General features: G+C 41.6%; 1 protein-coding gene across 4 annotated transcripts in view; it reads left to right on the top strand.

Annotated features, from left to right (window-relative positions):
- The window catches only part of GLRA2 (glycine receptor alpha 2), a 182,477-nt gene that overhangs the window by 142,151 nt on the left and 15,775 nt on the right, over positions 1 to 24,551 (top strand). For all 4 annotated transcript variants that reach the window (XM_047765799.1, XM_047765801.1, XM_047765800.1 and 1 more), the window contains one exon: positions 4,749 to 4,898. In XM_047765799.1, coding sequence (XP_047621755.1) covers positions 4,749 to 4,898 — 150 coding nt within the window. The remainder of the gene's footprint in view (positions 1 to 4,748; positions 4,899 to 24,551) is intronic.

Genomic DNA, 24,551 nt, shown 5'->3' on the forward strand with positions numbered 1-24,551 from the left:
GGTCAAAAATGCAAAGATGGGGGCTCCTGTTGTGGTGCAGTGGAAACAAATCTGACTAGTATCCATGAGGATGCAGGTTCGATCCCTGGCCTCGCTCAGTGGGTCAGGGATCCGGCGTTGCCATGAGCTGTGCTGTAGGTCGCAGATGCGGCTTGGATCCCATGTTGCTGTGGCTGTGGTGGAGGCCATCAGCTGTAGCTCTGATTCAACCCCTAGCCTGGGAACTCTGTATGCCCTGGGTGTGGCCCTAAAAAAGACCAAAAAAAAAAAAAAAAAAGGAAAGATGGCCAGATATTTCCTCCATTCCTTCCCTTCAGTCATTCAATCATCCACTGATCCATCCATTGCATGTATCTAACGTTCACTCACCATCTGCCAGGTCCTGTGGCTGTTGACACCAAGAGTAATACTACACAGAACCTGCTGAATGAAAAGGCTTACAGTCTAGTCAGTCTAGTGGTAGGGTCAGAGAAGCTGGTGGACTATGAAGCAACAGACAGGATTGATAGACAATTATAAGAAGCAAAGAAAAGTGGCTCCCAACCCAGATGAGACAAAGTAGAAAGGTTAGGGAGGCTTCTCAGAAGACCTGGTATATCCAAGCCAAGTCATAAAGGATTCTGAGTCATCTGTTAATCAGAAAGACTGAGAATAGTCTTTCTAGATAGAAAGAGTGATATATTCAAAGTGCTGGAGATGACAAAGTACTGGACCAATTTGTCACAACATACGCAGGACTGACAAGTAGTTCAGAGTGATGGAGAAAAATAGGTTGAGGCAAATGGTAACCTTAAAAATAATTTGGAATATTTTAGGATTGTGGGTGATTTTTACTTTCCTTGTTGATTTTTCTGTCCCTTCCAAGTTTTTTCCAGTAACAAAATCACACCCTTATGTAGCCAAATAATTGCAAACATTTATATAGCACATTCTCTGTGCCAAACCCTCTTCTAAGCACTTTATACATTAAGTGGTTTTATCCACATAACTCTGTGAAATAGCTCTTATTATTGTCCTTCGTACAGATGAGGAGGCAGAGAGAGGTTAAACAATTAGGCAAAGTTAACAGTCAGGAAAAAGCAGTGTGTCTTACTTCAGGCACCTCATTCTAGAGTCTCTGCTTTTACCTCCTCTATGATTCTGCTGTCGTTTTAAGTTAGGAGCCTATATTCCTATCTTTTACTCCCATGATGTTAGCCTAAAAATTGATCTAACAAATAATCAGAGACACAGTCAAGTATTTGGGGGAAACAGTGCTCAAAGGCCCCCAAATTTGTAGTAGCATAAAATAAAACTAAAAATCACCTACATACCCTATAATACGGAATGATTAATCACGGGATAGACAATTAAACAAGCACTGAAAATTACGACTTAGAAGAACATTAAATCATATGGGAAATGCTTGCTATAAAGGTCAAAGAGAAATGCAAGATACAAACACTATAATCCCAGTAGTATGTTTCTGTATGTCCAGAAGTGAAATTCAAGACTGGGTTCCAATTTCTATTTTAGCTCTGCCACCATTTAGCTTTGTGACCTTGGGTGATAATAGTACTCCAGTTTCCTCATCAGAAAACAGAGGTAATATATCAGTATTACAATAGTTAGAAAATTAACATATGTAAAATTCTGGCTGGTAAACAGTGTCAGCTATCGAAAAGTAGGAAACCCTATTTAAAATCAGAACTAGATACTGCACATTCAGTTGGCAGTTGGGCAAGCATTCCTATGTAATCTGTGGTCCAGTATGTTACAACTTCATCAATTTATTTTCTCTCTCATATTTTAAAAAATAACAGGGAAGTTGAGTCAGATGAGGGAACTTTGCATTGCAAGTAAAAAGTACTTGCTTTCAGAATCTGCTCTATCAAGTTATAAAAATGTATGAAAAACTCAATAAATGAGAAGTTACAAGTTTCCTTTTGAACCAGATACCTTCCCAAAGCTAGAGCCCTGATATTTTCCTTTGGTTGAATATTCTGGAATTGTGATGGTTTAAAACTCTTTAATCTCAACATAACCAAGCTACATACAACAAACCCACAGCTAACATCATACTCAAGAGTGAAAAGCTCAAAGCATTTCCTCTAAGACCAGGAATAAAAACAAGGATGCTTACTCTCACCACTTTTATTTTTCATGGTATTGGACATCCTAGCCATGGCAATCAGACACGAAGAAATAAAAGGATTCCAAATTGGAAAAGAAGAGTAAAACTGTCACTTTTTGCAAATGACATGATATTATACATAAAAAATCCTAAAGACACCACCAGAAAACATTACTAGAGCTCATCAGTGAATTTGGTAAAGGAGCTGGATATAAAATTAAAATACAGAAATCTGTTGCATATCTATACACTAACAATGAACTGCAAGAAAGAGAATTAAAGAAACAATCTCATTTACCATTGTATCAAAAAGAATAAAATACCTAGGAATAAACCTACTTAAAGAGGTAAAAGACCTCTACCAGGGATACTATAAAATGCTGATCAAAGAAATTTGAAGATGACACAAATAGATGGAAAGATAGACCATGTTTTTGGACTGGAAGAATTACTATTATTAAAATGGCCATCCTACTCAAGGCAGTCTATAGAGTCAATGCAACCCCTCTCAAATTACCAATGGTATTTTTCATAGAACTAGAATAATTTTAAAATTTGTATGGAAATACGCAAGATCCCGAATAGCCAAAACAATCCTGAGTAAAAAGAACAGAGGTGAAGGAATCATGCTCCCAGACTTCAGATTATACCACAAAGCTATCATCATCAAAAGAGTATGGTACTGGTACAAAAACAGACACACAGATCAATGGAATAGGATAGAAAACCCAGAAATAAACCCCCACACTTATAGTCCATTAATCTTTGACAAAGGATGGAAGAATATACAATGGTGCAAAGATAGTCTCTTTGATAAGTAGCTCTGGGAAAACTAGACAGTTTCATGTAAAATAATAAAATTAGCATATCTTTCTAACACTATATATAAAACTCAAAATGGATTATAGACCTAAATTTAAAATCAGAAAGCATGAAACCTGTAGGAAAACATAGGCAAAACTTTCTAACATATATTCACACCCATGTTTTTTTGGCCCTAAGTCCTAAAGCAAAGTAAATAAAAGCAAAAATAAACAAATAGGGCCTGATTAAATTTAAAAGCTTTTGCACAGCAAATGAAATCACTGATGGAATGAAAAGACAACTTTTGGAAATGGAGAAGATATTTGCAAATAATATGACCAATAAGAGATTAATATCCAAAATATATAGACAACTCATATAACTCAACATCAAAAAAAAAACAATTAAAAAGTGGGTAGAAGACTTAAATATACATTCTCCAAAGAGAAGAGGTGGTCACTAGGCACGTGAAAAGATGCTCAACATCACTAATCACGAGGGAAATGCGAATCAAAACCACATTGAGGTATCACCTCACACCAGTCAGAATGGCTATCATCAAAAAGAACACAAATAATAAATGTTGAGTATGGTGTAGAGAAAAGGGAACCCTCCTATACTGTTGGTGGGAGTGTAAATTGGTGGAGCCACTATGGAAAACAGAATGGAGGTTTCTCAAAAAACTAAAAATGGAACTACCATATGACCCAGCAATTCCACTCCTGGGTAAACCCCCCCCCACACACACACAAAATGCTAGTTTGAAAAGATACATGCACCCAAGTGTTCATAGAAGCATTATTTACAATAGCCAAGATATGGAAATAACCTAAGTATCCACCAACGGATGAACAGATAAAGAAAATGTGATGTATATACACAATGGATTATCACTCAGCCGTAACAAGAGTGAAATTTTGCCACCTGCAGCAACATGGATGGACTTGAAGGGTATTATGCTAAGTGAAATAAATCACACAGAGAAAGACAAATACTGTATGATATACTTAAATATGGAATCTGAAAAATACAACAAACTAGTGAATGTAACAAAAAAGAAGCAGACTTACAGATCTAGAGAACAAACTAGTGGTCACCAGTGGGGAGAGGAAAAAGGGGAAGAGCAAGATAGGGGTAGGGGATTAAGAGATACAAACTATTATCCATAAAAATAAACTACAAGGATATATCATACAATACAGAGAATACAGCCAATAGTTTATAATAACTATAAATGGGAGTATAAGCTTTTAAAATTGTGAATCACTGTATTGTACACCTGCAACTTATATAATATTGTACAGCAACTACACTTCAATTAAAAAAAAAAAGAATAAAGGTGTTTCCATGTTAGTTAGAATCAAAAAATTAAGGGGAATTACCAATTGTTTTTTGAAGGGGCCCAGGCCATACATAGCTTTTTCTCCTCCTTGTTTTGGAATTATCTTAGTGAATTTTTAAATGCTAAGAAAAAAAAATACAAGAAAATGAGCAGTTTCAAGAGTAGCATATGCTCCGTTTTTACCTCAAAGTTTTGTTTTTCTTTTTTTCATTAAGAAAATTCTTGCAATCTTCTTTGGAGCTGGTCTCAAGTATGAGGCTACCAGAGCGAGGGGCTACAGTGAGAGAGATAAAACAAGGGCCTGGGGCAGGGGATGGGATGGGGACATGTAACTTTCACGGCTCTGCCCAGAATCTGCAAAATGGGATGGAAAATGCAATGGCAAGCCTAGAAAATAATCCTTGATGAAGGGAAATGAGGTAATTCTTTTGCTCACAGTAAGAAACCTGGTTTCCCCATGAGTTTTCATGGTGTCTCTGTCTCTTTCAGGTCTCCTACGTAAAAGCGATTGACATCTGGATGGCGGTGTGCCTTCTGTTTGTGTTTGCAGCCTTACTGGAATATGCGGCAGTGAACTTTGTCTCCAGGCAGCACAAGGAGTTCCTGCGACTCCGGAGAAGACAGAAGAGGCAGAACAAGGTACAGCTGACCTCCGGGGCAGACAAAATCAGTTAGCGCTTGAGATGGTTAACCAGGCAATGTAATTTGGAAAATAGAAGAACACATAGGTATCAAGAAGGTTAATTTTTGTCCGGATTCAGCCTACTCTACTAAACTACTGCTCAAGTTAGTCATTTAAAATTGGGGTAGGGTTGTCACATTTAACAAATAAAATTCATCAACAGAGGAATGGATAAAGAAGATGTGTAATATAAATATTACACACAGTGGAATATCACCGAGGCATAAAAATGAAATAATGCCATTTACAGCAACATGGATGGACCTAGAGATTATCGTACTAAGTCAGAAAGGTACCCAAATATCATATGCTGTTACTTTTTCATGGAATCTAAAAGACGATACAAATGAACTTATTTATGAAAAGAAAGACTTGGACTTCAAAAACAAACTTATGGTTACCACCGGGGATGGGGGGGGGGAGATAAATTAGGAGTTTGGGATTGACAGTACATAGGACTATATATAAAACAGGTAAACAAGGACCTACTATAGAGCATAGGTAACTATGCTCAATATCTTGTAATAATCTATCTATCTATATATATATAAACTGAATCATTTGGCTGTACATTTGAAACTAACACAACCCTGTAATTTAACAATGAAAATCACAGTATACAAACTTAAATTTCAGATAAATAAGCAATATTCAGTAAAATCATGTCCCAAATGTTACATGGAACCTACTTTTATTAATAAATTATTCATTGTTTATCAAAAATTCAAATTTAACTGGGAGCCCTGTGTTTTATCTATCAACTCTAGTTGGAGATACATACTCCATTTGATTTTCAAAATCCTGTTTTGAACATTGATAATCTGCGTATGCATCTTTGTGCACATAATTGCTTTGACTTTTTCATCAATTGCTCAGCTTTATGTAAATAAGGTCCCTACTCATGTTGATTTCAATCTGGTAAATCCAATTAGAGTGCCCTCACGGTCTCCACTTAAACTTTAATGCATAAACACAAAATTCACATTCTCTAGAAGTTTGTGGTTGGAAACATAGGACTCGAAATCTCCACTTCAGAGGTTCCCAGCTTGCCCACACATGAGAATAGCCTGGAGATCTTTCAAAAATCCCACACCTTGGCCAGACCCCGTACCAATTAATCCCAGTCTTGGGGTGGGGCACACAAGTAGCTTCTGTAGCTCCCCAGGTAATTCCAGTGTGCAGAGACACTTGAAAAGCACTGCTCTACTTTAAAATTCAATTTCACATAGGATTCCAGAAGCCTTGCGCTTGTTTTCAGTTTCAGACTCTGGCCAAAAAAACATGCTCTTTGACACGGAAGATGCCAAGGCCTGGAACAGTATCACTAGAGAACTGAGGTTAAAATTTTACATACAGGAGATGAGAGATATTTTTCAAAATCTGTTCCTCCTAAAAAATGACAAATTCAATCTGCTGGTAAAGCCACAGCTATATTACTACTCTGTCAGAGTGAAAACAAAACTGTTTCGTCGCCAGTTTCCTTGCTTCCAGATACCTAGATGTAAAGCTAAACCTTTGTTGTGATTTAGATGTTGCTTTAGTTGGGGAGCTTATATGTCTATGAGCTGAGTGCTAAGTACACCTGCCAAAATGCTGTCTGCACATACTCTGGGCTGGGATTCTGGTGGCTGCCCTCTTTCTCCTCCCCACCTCTGGCCCTGCCATAGCTTAAACAAACACATGAACACACACATACACTGCTGTATGTTGTTCAGTGTCCGGCCTTTCTCAATTTTCACCTCCCTATTGGTGATAACCATTTCTTTGACGTCATCCACAGGTGTCAAAAGCACAAAGTGGCAGAGGTTTAAGGTCACTTGTGCCACCCAAGCAGTATTACTAGAACGTCAGGGTATTTCAGCGTATCAACTATATTCTTGAAATCTCTGTCTTTGTATAGTAGATAGCCACTGACTGACTGCTTTCTCAGACCAGAGACAGAAAATGAGTTTCATTCTGCTTCCTAATTCTGAATAATTGGTAGGACTTTCATGGAATGCCGTGTGGAAGATTCTTAGGCTGTATCTGTATCTTATTTCATCATATAAGTCACCTGGAGTTCTTGTTAAGCTTATAGATTGTGGAGTTCCTATCTTAGCTCAGTGGTAATGAACCTGACTAGTATCCATGAGGATTCGGGTTCAATCCCTGGCCTCGCTCCATGGGTTAAGGATCCTGCATTGCTGTGGCTGTGGCGTAGGCCGGCAGCAGCAGCTCTGATTCAACCCCTATCCTGGGAACTTCCATATGCCTTGGGTGTGGCTCTAAAAAAGACCAAAAAACAAAAATACTATAGATTGTAATCTGCACCAAACTCTTATGAAATAGAGTCTGCAGGGAAGTCACTGAGAATGGCTACTTTTCACAAGCGTCCCAGGGAAGTCATATGCGAAGTTAGTCTGGGGAAACCTGGGCAGTATTAGAGCAGGTGGCAGAGAATGAGAAAGACAAAGAAATAGGAAACAAAGTGGGAGGAGTAGGTCGAAGTTCACATAGGACTTCTTAGGCCAGTATGAAGAAATGGATTTTCTTCTGACTGGAATCCATTGGTTACAATACAGCAAATAATAGACTATTAAGTGGACAGTTTATACAATCAAAAGTAGCAGGAGCTGATTAGTCAGAAGACTATTGTAGAAATAGAAGCGAGATGCTGGTGGCTTAGACTTTAGAATCCAGCACGGAAATGAAGGAAAGTGGTCAGAGTCAAGATTCATTCATTCATTGTAAAAGTATTTGCTTCATACAGTGTGCCAGAGGCTGTTTACATCCTTAGAAAACATTTTTGCATAGTATGGACAAAATACAATACCTTGATGAAACCTACATTCTATTCATTATTCTTTTGAGGTAAAAACCAATAGGTCATGCTGATGCATCTGAGGTGGGGAGGTGGGGAAAAGAGAGGAGTACGTCTCAGATTTTTGGTTTAAACAATTGAGTAGGCAATGCTACTACTTATTGAGATGGGGACTATTATGAAAGAAGATTTGAAGTGGAACTCAAGTCACTTTGATGCCATTAAATCTGGATGCCTCCAAGACATGCCAGTCAGATTGGCAAGAAACTATATAGATACATGCACTTAAGGCAGAGACAAAAAATCTAAAAAGGTGTATTTGAGAGTGACCAGCAAACAGATAATGTTTTACATCCACAAACCTGAGTAAGATCACCCACTAAGTGTAAATTCCAAAAAAAAAAAAAAAGTAACTATGTGAGGTGAATACATAAATTAGCTTGGTTGTAGTAATCATTTCATGGTGTACACAAATATCAAAACATCATGTTGTATCTCTTCAATACACACAACTGTTATTTGTCAATTATACCTCAGTAAAACTGTTGGGGGGGGGGAGCTCAATTACAGCACTGAATAATGAACTCATTCCTCTTCTTGAGGAAAAGAAAAAAAAGCTCTGAGAGTGGAATACTCCATCATTTAAAAAGCTTGTCAGGAATCAAAGAAAGGGAGGCAGAGTGTAGACATCACTTGTATTTGCCTCTTCTGTGTGGAAAAAAATGTGACTTCACGGGACCAGTATTTTTTTCAAAATCAAAGATAAAAGAACACCTTTGACAGTGGTGTGCTGTAGTGCAAAGGAAGAAATTAATACTGCAGCAAAAGAACAGCATGAGGAAGAAAAAAAAAAAACCTTGAGAAGATGAGAAAGGGTGAAATCCAGGCCAAGGGTGAGGATTGGCCTTACCGGGGGACAGATATTTCAGCCATTTTAATAATGACTTAAATTAGTGTCAGATCATTGACAAGGATACTCAAGTACAGAGAGTTTGCGCATGCTCATGAGCCAGGAAGCAGCACAGCAAGATCTGAAGTGTGACACTGTTTGCAGAGCCTGTGTAATCATCACCATACAGACAAAAACTGCAGAATGGCAACGGCTGTTGATCCATTGGTAGTTTAAGGCTGGTCAGATGTAAGAGCTCATAACTGCTTCTATCATTTCCATGCATTATGAGGCAGGTTTATCTGCTGCAAATGAGGTGTAAAGAAGGAATGCAGAGGTTTAAGGAGGAAAGAGATACAGTATTAAATAGTGGTTTGGGAGAGTAAGAACGCCATTGATCTGAGCAGAAAGATGAGCTCAGAATGCTAAGGCAGAGGTAGTGGGAGAGGCTGTCCAAGGTGTGTGGTTATGATTTTCAAGTTTAAAATTAAATTTAAAGCTGTAATTAAAATAAAACAATTGGTAGGTGAACACCCCTTTGCAGTCAAGGCTCTTATCATTGACAACTTATTTTTGGGAAAAAAAAAAAAAAAAAAGGCCACTTGGGCTATCAGCCTTGGTCCAGGACATGGCAGGCAAACTCCAAGAAGTCACAGGCCACCACATGGTAGGGTCAATGGAAAACATGGGAAAATCAGAAGTTCTGTGAACATGAGACAAAACAGAGGCCAACATTCTTGCTTTGAGCACCTGAAGGCTCAGGATTGAATGGCTTTGTTTTTTGGGGTTTTTTTTTTTTTTTTGTCTTTTTAGGGCCACACCTGTGGCATATGGAGGTTCCCAGGTTAGGGTCGAATAGGAGCTGTAGCTGCTGGCCTACACCACAGCCACCTCAGAACTGAGCCACATCTGTCAACTAACCCACTGAGCAAGGCCGGGGATCGAACCCGCAATCTCAGGGTTCCTAGTCGGATTTGTTAACCACTGAGCCACTACGGGAACTCCCATTTTTGTTCTTTTACCACCGATGTCGTTTACCACCGAGTCACGAGTCACGACGGGAACTCTGCTTTGTCATTTCTTGATGATTTAAATCTGTAACTGACTGTGTGGTAATTACCTTAAAATTAAAAAGCATTAACATTACAGAGCTGTACTGTCTGTGCCACTTTCCAGTATCGACAGTCCTTGTTGAGATAAATTAAGTGGTCACCCTGTGTTCTTACCTCTATCTTACAAATGAGCACAGAGATGCACAAAGAGGTTAGGGGAAATGCCCAAAGCCTCAGAACGCAGGCAGCCTGGCTCCAGACAGTCCCTGATCTCAACTGCTGCAGCTCAGAGTTCACAGTTTGCATCTTACATTACGATCCAGTATCTCTCACTCACACACACACTTGAAACAAACATCTCTAACGTGCTCTAAAATTTTCTATCTTGTTTTTTAATGCTGGTCCATCAGGAATGAGATTGGGGTGAGGCAGGTGAAATAAGTCACCCAAGCACAGGGTCAGATCTTGTTATTTAAATTGGATATTTTTTCACCAGGGATTTTAGCGTTATCAAGGAACACTTCCAATATCGCATTCAAATGTTGATCCAGAGTACTGTGGGTTGGGCATCCCCTAACATTTTGCATTTGAGGTCTTATTCACCTTGTCCTAGTTCCAGCCCAGCTAGTCACAAACTGTTAAATTTTCACAGACACTAAGAGGTTGTGGCTTGAGTTTGAAAACAAAAACAAGCCACCGTTTTAAAAGGTTCAATATCCTCAATGAAAAAAATTATTTCTTTAAATTTCCCACTGGGACAATAAACTCATCACAGTACAGGTCGATTTTTCAGATGTGTAAGAAAATCCTAGAGCAGATTATTGCCCAAAGTGACACTAACATGCTGATGTAGTCAAGGAAGATCTTTACTGAGAGCCCCTGAGATCCCACTGACTTACATGCAAAGAGCGCCTGGTGCTTATGGAACCATCCAGTTATGAAACGGGGTCACTTTCAAGGAGGGGCCAGGCAATTCATAATTAGGTGTTGTTCTATGTTTTGCTCTATCTCAGAAAGCAGCCAGTTTTATCAAAGCAGAATTTCTCAGCAAAAAAAAGCCCAGATCTTCACCAACAGAAGTTGTAAATCCCTATGGTTCAGCCACCCCCAGTCTATTAGAAGCTGATGTCCCAGGTCTATGTGGTAAAATCCTGTTTTTACATTATGTCCTCAGCTCCAGTAACTCTCCACACCAAGCGATGGCTTAACAACTTTCCCCCAAGAACTTTAAAGCCTCCGCTGCACTTCCCTCACCCTATCTTTTTAAATTGGGCCATACCATACCTGACTTTGGCACTGGGCCTGATTTCGGGTGTTTCCAGTTACCCATATAGCCCTGACTTATTTTCAGGGACTGAATCATAGCTGCTTGAGAACATGGTTGTGGCTTTGAGGCTGCCTAAGGATGAACTACCTTTTAAAAAAGGATGCTGTTAGGAGTTCCCGTCATGGCACAGCAGAAACAAATCCGACTAGGAACCGTGAGGTTGCAGGTTCGATCCCTGGCCTCACTCAGTGGGTTAAGGATCCAGCATTGCTGTGAGCTGTAGCACAGGCTGCAGATTCAGCTCGGATCTGCCGTTGCTGTGGCTGTGGTGCAGGCTGGCAGCAACAGCTCCGATGAGACCCCCCCAGCCTGGGAACCTCCATATGCCATGGGTGCAGCCTTTAAAAAAAAATAAAATAAAATAAAAAGGGATGCTGTTAAAACTCTGTTTAGATTTTAACCTGCCCAGAGGAAAATATGGGGCCTCAACCTAATTAAACAGGGTGAGGATGCAATGCCCTGACCAAAATGTCTCAGATGATGGGAACATGGCAAAGTACTCTTTTTCCCCCCCAAATTTTCTCTTTCCTGCCCCTCATTTATCTGTCTTTTACTTCCTAGCTAAATTGCTAATTTCTCAAGATAATTCCCCAGTAATCTGAAATACATATATACATATAACTGAATCACTTCCCGGTATACTTGAAACACAATTGTGTAAATCAACTATACTTCAATTAAAAGATAATTTCCTGATCCTACAGGGCTGAAATGATGCCAGGCTTTCAAGCACCCATAGTACCTAATTTGTTCCTTTTCCTAAGATGGTACTTTCTACCCACTTGGTGTACATGTCCTTATAGAAAAATATGAAATAGAAATGGATCAGGAGTATTATTTAAAACACTTTATCTAGAAATACCTGGATCCTGCTCTCAACCAATCACCTTCCCATTGAACTAATGGAGGGGAATAAACCTACAAAAACCATAACCATTTTCACTTCATTCCTGGCTTTAGCCCCGAGCCCCAGTGCAAGGTCCCAGGAGGGAGGGGAACAACTTAGTAGAAGCCGTGCACCATTTTCTCCCCAGTGTCACAAGCCCCACTGGTGAAGGCAAGAACAGAGAGCAAATGGTCACCTGGGAGTGGCTTCTTTAAACCCATGGGGTCCGGGAACATCCCAAGTCAGACCAACACTCCTTCAGGATCAAAGTCTCCTTCCTCTCTCCCTGGAGACACTTAGGGATGGTAAGCCGGCAGGTCTTCTCAAAGCTTCTGAGCTCAGCTCACCTCGTCCGTCCTATGATATGGCTGACAGCCCCTCAGCACACTGGTCACCCTTTCTCTAGTTTGCTAGTGCCATCTTAAAGTTTGGGTCACAGAAAGTGACAGATAGTCCAGGCATGATCAACATCACAGATAAGCAGTAATAACCCCTTCTCTTTATTTGCACTTTTTAATAGAGCATTAAATTCTAATAGTGCTTTTAAGAAGTCATATTCACGTTGCTCATGCTTGCTCACTTCCCAAGTCTTTCTTTCCTATTGTTAGAAAAGGCTCTCAAGTTCTCTGTTCTTGATTACACATTTCATTTTTTTTCCCAAACCTAAACAAGTGGCTTTATTACTGTAAATTCTCAACTCATTAAATCTGGCCCATCTTTTAGAATGTATGAATCGTTTTGATACCGATTTAGTCATCTGGAAAATTACCTTCCACTTCTAGCTTTGGAATACTGGCAAATACAGGGCAATGCCCTTCAGCCAATGGCCACCAGGAACAAGCCAGTAGTTGAGTTGGGCTCAGCACTCTCTGCTGTCAGGGAGGAAATGTAGCATAGAGAGGGCTTTCAACTGGGTGATTTGGGAGGAAAACCTAGGGAAGCAGGGCTTTGCTCTAAACAGGATGCCATCCAAAAGCAGGGGAAATCCTATGATTGCCTATCTCAATACATCTTATTTAGAGGAGGGCAGACTCGAGTGAGAATAAAACTATTTGATAAAGCAGCAGTTACTCATTGTAACTTAGAGAAAGGTGTTTAGTATTTTCTGGATAGCAGGGTAACCTTGTTTTGTTCTGTGCTCTGATAACATGATGAAGCAGCCTTGTTTTGTCTCATTTTATAGTGGTCTTGGAGTAACCTTGAGATTGGTTTTCTCTGAGATGACTTCAACTGTCAACATTCAAATAGAGGCTCTATAACTGACCAGTTCTGTGACCTTGGTATGTTACTTTAAAAAAAAAATACCCTCTCTGTGCCTCAGTTTTCTCATCTGTAAAACAGAGTTAATAATATGAATTCACGTCATAGGATTGTGCTGAGAATAAAGTGAGTTCCCATAGGTAAAACTGGTTAAAATAGGCCCTGGCATGTGCTAAGTTCTGTGTCCAGTGATTGCAGTTTTAGTGTCCACTTTCTCCACAACAAAGTAGGGGGTGAACTCGGAGCCATAAAGCTTTTGCTCACTTTATGGGAGAACATATGCTATAAACTAAAATCAATTATATTAGAATATAGCACTAGGCTGCCTACAGGTCCCCCTCCATTTTTATGCCTCTCGCCTTTCTTCCACAAAGGGAAATTAGACTGCACAGTAAGATGTAACCCATGTACAGCTATTTTTATAATCATAGGGTTGAAATTATGAGTTTGTGCTTTGACTCTACAGTGTCCAAACAAGAGAAGGAAAAAGATTAAGGGCAAGCTGAATTCTTCCATTTTACCTCCCACTGCTAAGATGAAGTTTAGCCACAGCAAGTACAAGGGCACTTCTCTCAAGGTTAGACAGCCCATTAAGACCCTTCCAATACAGCTAGAATGTAAACTGACTTTGAAAGAAGGCTATTGAAATGCAGATGTCACTACCACCAAACCTAACCAACCAAACAAACCTGAGCCAATGGAGAACCCACTGAACTATATTTAGTGTAGCGTCAACCTTGGACAATCTTGCTTATTAAGGTCCGTCACCTTTTACTTCCTCTCCAAAGGCTTAGAGCTGTGGTTCTCATCCTGAGCGATGTCGGAGCTATGTTTGGTTGTCACATCCAAGGGAAGGGTCCTACTGGCATCTAGCGGGTAGAGGCCAGGGGTGCTGCTAAAATCCTACCGGGCACAAGACAGTCCCTCCCAACAAAGAATTACCCAGCCCTAAAAGTTGGTAATTTCACAGTAAAGAAAAAAAAAAGCTATTTTAGCATATTGTTAGGATACACTCCTTAGCATCAAACAGTCTTAATTATTTTGTTTCTTGAATATAAATTTTGTCTCCCTTGCAAACATCTGCATACCTAGTCAGGAAAGCACTTCTGGTGATGCTCACTCGAGTCAATTCCTGCAGGACTCATATATATGTGAGGCCCACTGGGTGAAGGCCTGGTGTCTTTCCCGTACATTAGAAAACAACAGATTTCTATCCAGCAGCCTATCTTCAAAACTGGATTTATTCAAATGACACTCAGTTGAATATGAAGTAAAACTCCATCCGATTGACTTCATTCACTAAAACACAATTCACAAGGATGCCCCTCCACAAAAAAAAAACAAAAAAAAAACAAAAAAAACAACAGCTTTATGATGCTATGCATAGCTTCATGCATGAAGTAAGGCAGGGTCACGTCTAGGAAATAACTAGGTTCGGACTGAATGAACATTCTGATTGTATGCAATGAAGATGCTTGTATGGGGGTGGAAAAAAGATTAAGTTCTTTATCACACCTATTTAGGGAAAAGTTCAGTGGTGTGAAGAGTCAGGATGATAACTTATTTTTAGGATTAACATTCAAACATGTGTGGTTCAAGAGGTGCACACAACCATGTCCGGTTTTTTTGTTGTGTTTTTTTTTTTTGTTTTTTTTAAAGGGAAGGCAGTAGGACAGCGTTAAAGCAACACAAGACAATTTCATGCACTCTAGGAAAAAAAAACCCTAATGGGAACTCTTAAATTGGGCGACTCAAACTGCTAGAAGGCATAGCAATCCGAGACTAGCACAGGAATCGAGACTTATCAGTAACAAATGCACTTGGGCACTTGTACACTGCAATCCACAGTTCACAGGTGGCACTAGGGTATGGCCTCCATCTTGACTGCCCTACTCTACAAGGGTGCTTCTCCAACTTGGGTGCACATAATAATGACCCGAGGCCTAGGTAACACATGATTCCTGGGCCCCAGCCCAGGAGATTCTGACTCAGTAGGTCAGAGCCTGGGATTTTTCCAACAAGAGTGTGCTGGGTAATGCTGATGCTGCAAGTGCAGAGACCTACATGTTGAGTAGCGAGCCTCCAGAGAACTCCTAGAATGGCTTCCAGTAATAAAATGCCGTGACTGCCAAATACCTTTGCTACCAGTGTGTCCATAGTCCTGTCAAGGACATTAACCCCAGAGATTCCATGCTGGCCAACTAGACATTGAAAGATTAACAGATAGAATACTTTATAAAGACATTTTTAGACTGAAGATCTCTATAGGTCTCCTTTTTCCTTATCCTTGGAAAGGAAGTTTGTTTCTCCCTGTTTTCCAGAAGAATACAGTGTGTGGTTCTCTTTTGTCATGCAGCACTTTTTCCATATTCTGTCCCATGTTTGCACAAGGTGTTTAAAGAGGATTTCATAAAGCAGGATGTTGAAGAGGTTTTAACTGCCTCCCCTGGGAGCCAGGAGGCATGTTTGGGGTTTTTGTTGTTGTTTTTTTTGGTTTTTTTTTTTTTTTTTTGGTCTCAAAGGCTAAAGAGTTTAGATGAGGCTTCAACAGATCTATATAGATTAGAAGTTTGGACTTAAATATCATGGTTCTTTGTAATGCCCTTGAGGCACCAAGGTAGAGAGCTAATGCTTGCCAGGGACAAAGAACCCTGAAGTATTTTGAAGGTGTTTCTTCTTCCAAGCTTATTCCATTTTCCCAGGTATTGTGACAGTTATGTTAGAGTTATGTTATGGAATTCTTTTGCAAGATGCAAAGTGACTTGCAGAAGCAGCCTTACAAATTAAATCCCTATCTTTTTCTTGTCTCCAATCCTTTCATCTCAGGCTATTTCCCATTATCTGTTTTCTTTACTACCTTCCTTCCTACTAGATCCTATTTTTCCTTCTCCGATTTCCTTCTCTGCAAAATTTTTGCTTTCCCTTACCTTTGGACTATTTATTCACTCATTCATGGACTCTGTAAATGTATTGCACACCTACTGCAAGCCATCCACAAAGTCCAACTGACTCTGCCTTTAGGATACTTACAGTTCAGGGAGAGGCAGAAAACCTGTCTACTTAGTAGTCTATGTACATATACTGTGATAGAGGCCCTGTGGTAAACACTGCCGATGCCCCACCCCTAGCCCCATGGCCCTCACTGTTTCTAAATACAATAATGGCTTCTACTAAAAGTTCTGCTCTGCCTCGGTCCAAGAAGGAGGTATCTTAGGTCTCAGAGGCATGCTCAAATGTTGCAGGGCAACCTGTCAACACTTCAGGGCTTACTCCAGGAACAGCTCTCTATCAGTAACACTTTGGGGTGGAAGATCAATATCCCAGCTTCCTTGTCCCTCTGAGGGGTGCTCTATGCTGACTTCGGGGGACTCGCAGCAGCACTGCGCCCCAGTTGGCCACACTGTAACCTGCTTACCAATGCCCCTTGAACTGACATTTTTTCCCCCCATCTCATTTTCCCACTCCTCTACGGGTACCTCTGGAGAACACCTCCCACATCAACTATGTGTACTCAAATCCTTGACTCAGGGCCTTCTAGAAAAAGCCAACTAAAACAAAAGCCAACACACCTGGGCTCTCGAGTTGAGCAACAAGACAGGAAGCTGGAGAGCTACAGAGTTGCCAGGAAAGGCTCCACAGAGTAAGGTTGAACTTACTTCTCAAGGCAATGGGGAGACACAAAGTTTTTAAGTCGGGAGTGAGTGGCATGGTCAAATCTGCATTATGGGCAGGGAAGGCGGGGCGGGGGCGGGGGGAGCCCAATTGGGCACCATGGAAAATGCTTCAAACAAAGCAGGTTAGGAAGCAAAAGAAACAGAAGGTTCTTGTTGTAAATCAATACCAGAGATGATGAGGGGCTAACAGCTAACAAGAAATTAACTTGTAAAAAACTAAAGTGAAATCACCCACTGTCCACTCTCACTCTGCACAGTCCTAGCCACATCAATTAGGCAAGAAGTCAAACACATCCAAATTGGCAAGGAAGACATAAAACTGTCACATTTTGCAGATGATATCAAACTACACATAGAAAACCCTAAAGACTCCACCAAAAACCTGTAAGAATTAGTAAATCAATTCAGTAAAGTCACAGAATACAGAACATCAATATATAAAAATCTGCAGCATGTCTATACAGTAATAATGATCAGAAATTAATGAAATCATCCCATTTACAGTTGCAGCAAACAATAAAATATCTACAAATAAATTTACTCAACAAAAAGAATACTGCTCAGCCACATGGGAAGAGTGGGAAAGAAGTGCAATTTTGGTGAACTGGGGAACACATCACCAGGAATCCACAGCAGTTTTCCCAAAAGCGTTACAGTCCACCTGAGATGGAGGAGGTTTAATCTATTAGGGGGATGGATGTGCCAGATTGCGTGAAGTTCTCCCAAGGGGCTCAGCAGCTTGTGGGGGAGGGGGGGAAAGGTAGTTGTTTACAGAATTGATCCAGACAGGACCAAGTCAAATGAAAAGGCAGAGCCCTTTGTTCCAAAAATTAAGAATTTTAACATGGCAACAACAAAACATCAAACTAAGCATAGGACCCCTCTGAGCCTGGGACCTTGTGTGGCTGCACAGGTTACAGGCCTTTGAAGAGTAAGGTCTTTGCCAGACAGGATGGATGAAGGGACCAAAGACTCATGTGATGGTCCAAGTCGGTGGGGGGATGGTTTAGAAAAATAGACAATGTCAAGAGGACAAGAATGACAATGAAAGGGAAACATTTTCCACATAAATGAAAATATGAGCAATAACATATAGCATCTACTGCCACTTTTTTTTTTTGCAATCAGTTACCTCAGGTCCTTAACATCAGCGATCCTTTACACGTCTATGATTATCAAACGTAGTTCTGGTTTTGCACATAGGACTCTTCAGAGACTTACACCATGCTTTTTTTTAAAAAACAAAATTCAACCTTAAAATGAGCAGAAAACGTCCATCAGGCAGACTCCTTTTTGTGCTATTTGTGTCCCACTTGCTAGGATAGACTCACAAATAAAGGCAACGCAGACTGGGTGCCACATGAATCATAAGCAAGATTTACTGATGACCTAGAGTATATCCTTGGGGCACCAGGGCATCGGAGTAAGATTTTGACAGATGAAGAGGGGGTGCGGAGGATATTCAGGCTGAGGAAACAGTTATGCAAAGGCTCAGAGGCAAGAAACCACATGGTGCTTTCAGGTCACCATCAAGAGTTGGGTCTGGACAAGTATGGGGGACATGGGGCGATGAGGAAGAAAGATGACAGTTGCTCACAAAGTGGGACGCAGCGAAAGGTTTCAAAGATGCTACAATCAGAAGCAAAATGCAGGACTGTCTGTCTGTATAGAAAGGGTCAGACTGGAATGGGGCACAGCACCGGGAAAGTGCTGCTTCAGACTTCTATCTAAACACTTCTCACTGTACAGTTAGTCTACACTTGCCCCTCCCCACAGGCACAGGTTATGAATACACACTTACCTCTTTGTAATTTTGCTGCAACTACCTTTCCAAGTCAGAGATACATACTATGACCTTAGCAAAGCCTGCTTCCAACAAGGATAAATAGGAAAATGCCCTTGTGGTTTGATTTATTTGCAGTAACCCATGCTTCCGACCTACCACGGCTGCAAGGTTTCCAAAAATTTAATACCTTGAAACGAGACACATTTATCATCTGTAAGTTGAGGTCAGTGCAATACGGGGCTGCACTGGGCAAAAACCAAGGTGTCAACAAAGTTGCATTGCCTCTGGAGGCTTGTGGGGGTTCTCAAGATTCGGGGGCTGTTCAAGGGAAAAACTGTGCCGATGAGAGGCAGTATCCGGCAAGGGACAGCGGCAGGGGAACGCAAGGAAATCCCTTGCAGCGTGCGCTGCTCTGGAGGCTGACAAGGACTTAGCAAGAAGAAGGGAAGCACGCAAGGGGGTTTCCCGGGCCAAGGAGGTCAGAGGTCACCTTACCTGCCTCGGTGATGTCACTCGGCAGAGTGACTGTCAGAGAGCTCCCAGGGGCAGCTGCGGCATGGAGGTCTTAATCCATGGGCTCTAGTTCATCATGGGTCAGCCGGTACTGGTGTCGTGGGAGGGAGGCCAAGCAGACAGGCTCTAGGAGACAAAAAAACAAAAAACACAAAACACAAAACTGCTTTAGACCATTTAAAAAGGTATTCAATGTGGAAAATTCGAATTTAGTGCCAGCAGGCTTTGGCACTCCTAAGTCTTAGCCTACAATGCAGAAATAAACAACCTAGGGGCAGGCACACAGCAGCCACCTTTGTCTCATTCAGCTGTCAAGGTTCCGGCGAAGAAGCTGATTTCTTGCCTTTTCCAACTTCTAGCGGCCACCCGCACCTGACTCACAGCCCCTTCGCTCCATCTTGAGAGCCAACGACGCTGCATTCCCCCGACTGCCTTCTTAGCGGTACTACTCTCCCAACATGGGTGGGGCGGATTCTCCCCTTTTAAGAGCCATGTGATGAAATGGGGCTCACCTGAATAATCCAGAGCCCGCTCACTCTCCATTGCTAAGGCCTTAACTGACTCACACCTGCCAACTCCCTTTGCCCTTAACATCCTCGCGGTTCCAGGGTGGAGGCTACAGACATCATGGCATCCATTGTTCTGATGCCCACACAGAGCAGTGGTTCCCTGCAACTGTCTGAGAGGGTCTGCAGACCACACCAGCGGGCTCCATGGGTACCTGAGGCAGGCTGGAAGGGCCAGCCTAGGAAGGGAATTCCTAGGAAGGGAAAATACTTTCAGCTGATGAGGAGGGGCTCTTCTTGATGAGAAAGTAGCATCTGTAAACTTCATTTCATCGTGGAACTTTAAATGTAAATTATTCTCATGCCATCTTCTTCTTGTGACTAAATAAAATGGAAGTACTTCAACAGGTAGTGAATATACCGCTCTTGAAGGCGACCTTCAAAGCTCTCCAGAAAATGGCCTTGTCCTACCTTGCTGTTCGTTGGCCCCTCATTTGCATCACATGAGCCTGGAGACATTGGAAACATTCACGATGAAAGCGAGAGTCACTGACCTGGAAACTTCCTTTCACCTATGGCAGTGGTTCTCAAGCAGGGACTAGTTTCCCCCTGCCCCAGGGGACACCTTGGCAATGCCTGGAGGCATATTCTTGGTTTTCACAACTTGGTGGAGGTGTGGGGAGAGACTTTGTGTGTTACTGGCATTAAGTGGGAGAGGCCAGGGATGCTGTTAAATATCCTACAGGACACAGCATTCACGGCAAAGAATCATCTGGTCCAATGTCAAGGGTACCAAGGTGAAGAAACCCTGATCTCATGGAAAGACACACACAAAGGTCTGAGGCTTTTGAGAGAAAAAAAAAGTTTAGCTTCATAATCACAACACTCAGGTGAGGGGTAATTAATGAGAACTGGTATAACCCCTGCCCCCCAAAAAAAGCCAAAGCCAGAAAATCCCATTAATTAGGAATTTCCTCTTTAGTGAGCTCTTTATACCATATAAACTTCTATTTATGCCAGACAGTAAAAAGCGGGACCCAAACTATGGGTTTTGGCCCTGGTAACCAGGGTATGAATTTTATTGGGCATGCAATTTAATTGCTTTTCAAGAAGTTGGCATGGGTGTAAACATGACAAGGTTAAGTTATTAAATGTCCCCACTACATTTCACTCTGTTACTGCTGGATTTATTCGAGAGCAAGGAAACTCAAATCAGAAAGGAGTCCTGGTATTGTCTAGATACCAGGTAACCCACTAGAGCAAGGTTCTCAATCCTGGCTTCACAGTACAGCCACCTGGGAGCTTTTTACGGTTTCCACATTGCCGAGACCACACCCCAGACCAATTACATCAGTCCCTGGGGGTAAAGCTTTACCAGGTGACTCCAATGTGCAGCCAAGTTTGAGAACCACTTCACTAGATCTTTGCTTCGTGTTTTTGGGGGTTTGTTTGGTTTTCTTTTTTTTTGTTTGGTCACATCCACGGCATGCAGAATTTCCCAGGCCAGGGTTTGAACCTTCGCCATAGTAGTGACAACACCAAATCCTTAACCACTAAGCCACCAGGGAACTCCATAGCATCATTTCTTCTAATGTCACCTGTCGACCAGCAGTACCAGTATCACCTGGAGCCAGTTAGATGCAGACTCCCAGGCTCCATCCCAAACCTACGGCAGCAGAATCTGCATTAGGACAGGATCCCCAGTGGATTCGCAAGCACACTGATACTTGAGAAATGCTGCCCTAGAAAACACTACAAATAGCCCGTTTTTAAGAATGTACACATTGCCATATGCAGGCTAAAATAAGGCATGCTATGAAGGCATGGAAAAATGCCCCCAAATCTCTAAATAAAATTAATTTTCATGTGATGACAAATGCTAATTTCACCACTAAGTTCTGTTTTTCAGTAAATTTTATTTTGAATTATGAAAGATTTCAATCATAGAGAATAATTTAATCCTATGCTGCCTGTTGTTGCTGTTATTTGCTTTTGCTTTTCCTGAGAAGAGTAGCACTAGCTGTTCAGTGGCCTAGGACTCTCACCTAGTATTGAGAACCAAGCAGGAAGCCCATGCAACACCTTTCTCGTAGGTGAGAAGGTGCCCTCTCAGCTCTGTGTTCAAGACGAGGGGATGGTGTGAAATGCCATCCAACAGTATCTGTGCCAGCGTGTGGAATCTCCCCATAGTTGACAGAACTGAACAGGCACACATGTATCATGGTAAAACAATTGTTCTAAATAGTCATGCGACTTTCTTATGGAAAGAACAAAAACGCTTCAAATTAAGATAGTTTGGCTATGGTCTCTCCAAAGGGAGTTTAGGTTTGCTAAGTCATCCAGCCAGTTCCTGGCTGCCAGACCATAGATGCCTTAAGTCATAATAGTATCAACAAATGCTCTTTCACACTTCCAGTTTTTGCAGACAGATTGGTGGAAAAAAAAAAAAAAACTTATAAAAATCCCTGTCATAAAGCCAGCTTTTTTCATGCCAGCCAAAAACCCTGTCAACATGTTTCATTATAGCACCCTTTTCTAGAATGATTCTGCCATGAGAATTCCCAACCTCTTTAAAAACACATACTTCTTCTCTTAAGATCATACAAATAGAGAGATGGGTGATGAGCATGGTGTAGTGAATGAGCTTTGGCCAGTAGTCCAGCTGGCTGAATTGAAATCCTGGCTGGTACTGCATGTGCTGACTGCCATGGTCTAACACTCTGAGTCTTAGTTTCATCGTCTGTAAAAAGGGTCTAATAAGCCCTTTCTGATGGGATTACTACTAGGAGGAAGCAACATTATGCATGTGAACCACAGTGCCTTGCTTACAGCCACCACTCATCAAATATTTCCTTTCTCTTCCCTTCGCCTGTTTAAAGAAAAAAAACACAACCCCAGTAAAATGTTATCAGAAATCTTCTGAACAGCAGAGGCTATTACTCATCTTTCAATCCAAAGAGGCTGCCACACTGTCTGGTACATCCTAGATACTTGAGAAATGTTGAACGAATTGCTGGTTTCCACTCAGGGTTCAGAGCTCAGGGGTCTGAAGGTAGAAAACCAGCCAGCACGAAGTCCTCAGGCCATCTCTTAAATGGGGCACTTTCAACAGTCAGAGCCATGTCTTCTTAAGAATCCAGCCCACTGGCTTCTCACTTCTAGCGCAACACACAAAGCTGTGGGGAAAGGAATGGACAGCTGCCTGGAAGAGCATAACTGAGCTCTTGATGTAAATGTATCTCCTCAGGCTCATGTCAAATGTCCTCTGACTCTTCAAAATGACCCTATGTATTATTTTGATTAATTTTATTATCCATCATTTAGTGCACAAGGTATACTCAACTCCACAATGATATTATTCAACTCCAACCTAATAAATGTTAGCATTTAGGAGAGAATGGGGGAAAGGTGTGGCTACTGCTAAACAGGTGGCAGGAGTCAGGTGGAAGGTGCCTCCACGAGGGGCTATCATTTGAGCTAAGGATGCAAGCGGGAACCGTTGTTCAGCAGGCAGACAAAAGTCAAAGAGAATCACTAGACAGAAAGAACAGGACATGGAAAGAGCCAGAGATGTGGAGAAGTTTGGGCCACTGAGGGAACAGAGAATTTCTAAAGGATAGGCTATGTCAAGAGAAATGAAGTAAAATGAAACTCGAACAGCTATTAGGGGCTGATTATAAAGCACCTGACAATCTGTGCCAACAGGATGGGCCTGTTTGTCCCTGGGGCAAACAATCTGTTCAGGGATAACCAGAAAAGTGAATTGAGAAGCCTTGATTACTGGATCTTAATTCTCGTAACAGAGGGTTGCTCCTCCTGAGAAGCTCCTAGACACTAGGAAGCATTTCCTGCCACCTTATTGCTAACATCAAACAAAAGCTGTATGCACGCAGTGTCTAGGACTCAGAAGGAAGTGCCAGGGCCTAGCCCCATGCCCAGGCACAGCAGAGAGTCTCCCAGACTCGCTGTGAATCCGAGAACCCTCTCAAGCCCGACAGGGAGGTCAGCTGCCGAGAGCTTAAACAGAAGGTGGGATTTTATCAGGGCCCTGCTGTGTATCTTGAAGCCTCTTTTTTCAATTTCCCCATGACTAGCACATGCCTATCATATGGGCAAGGCTCAGTAAAGCTGTGATGGATGCCTAGTGACAGCGAAGAAACCAACCAACCAAGACCATTAAACACAATACTTTTCAAACTTCGGGCTGTGACTGACTTGTGGGTCATCGAGTCAGTTAAGGGGCTCACCAGCAGCTTCTGTGCAAAGTAAAAATTAGAACATGTCAGAGTCCATCCTGCTTTGGAAAAGTAAATACCATTTTGTGAGCCTTTCATTTCTGTTAGATATATTTATGTGTGGGGGAGTGTGTATGTGTCCTGGTTAGTTACGGAAAAAATGTTTCCTACCTTGGGCCACAGCAAAAAAGTGACCTCGGGGTATAGTGGCTTAGGTAAACAAGTTCACCCAAGCTTTTTTGGCTTAACCCTTCTCAAATACCCTTAGGAGCCAGTCATGGATCCAGAAGCAGGGGACCTTATTTGAAGCTATGATGACAGGGACAAAAGGCGTACCTTGCACTATGACACCCACTCCAACGCAATGAGCTCCTTGCCCTTGACGCAACAGCCCACATCCACACCCAACCTGAGGACTGTGGTACCCAGGACCTTGTGGGCTCACCAGGAAGTAACCTTTGCCTGTAGTGTGGAAGCTGTGTCATTCTCAACTGGATGTGACACCTGCCTTAGAAGGAGTCGCACACTGGGAGAAAGACACACCTACCCAGGACTGAAATCTATTTTCTATGAAAATATGTCTTCTTATTGCCATATAAGATTTCTTCTTTGCCTCTGATTGCAACCATTGTGCTGGCATCTTTGAAAAGGAAAAGGTCAGGGAGTTTGGGGTTGGTTGATA

This window comes from Phacochoerus africanus, chromosome X, assembly GCF_016906955.1.
Source record: "Phacochoerus africanus isolate WHEZ1 chromosome X, ROS_Pafr_v1, whole genome shotgun sequence".
Classification (NCBI taxonomy): Eukaryota; Metazoa; Chordata; class Mammalia; order Artiodactyla; family Suidae; genus Phacochoerus; species Phacochoerus africanus.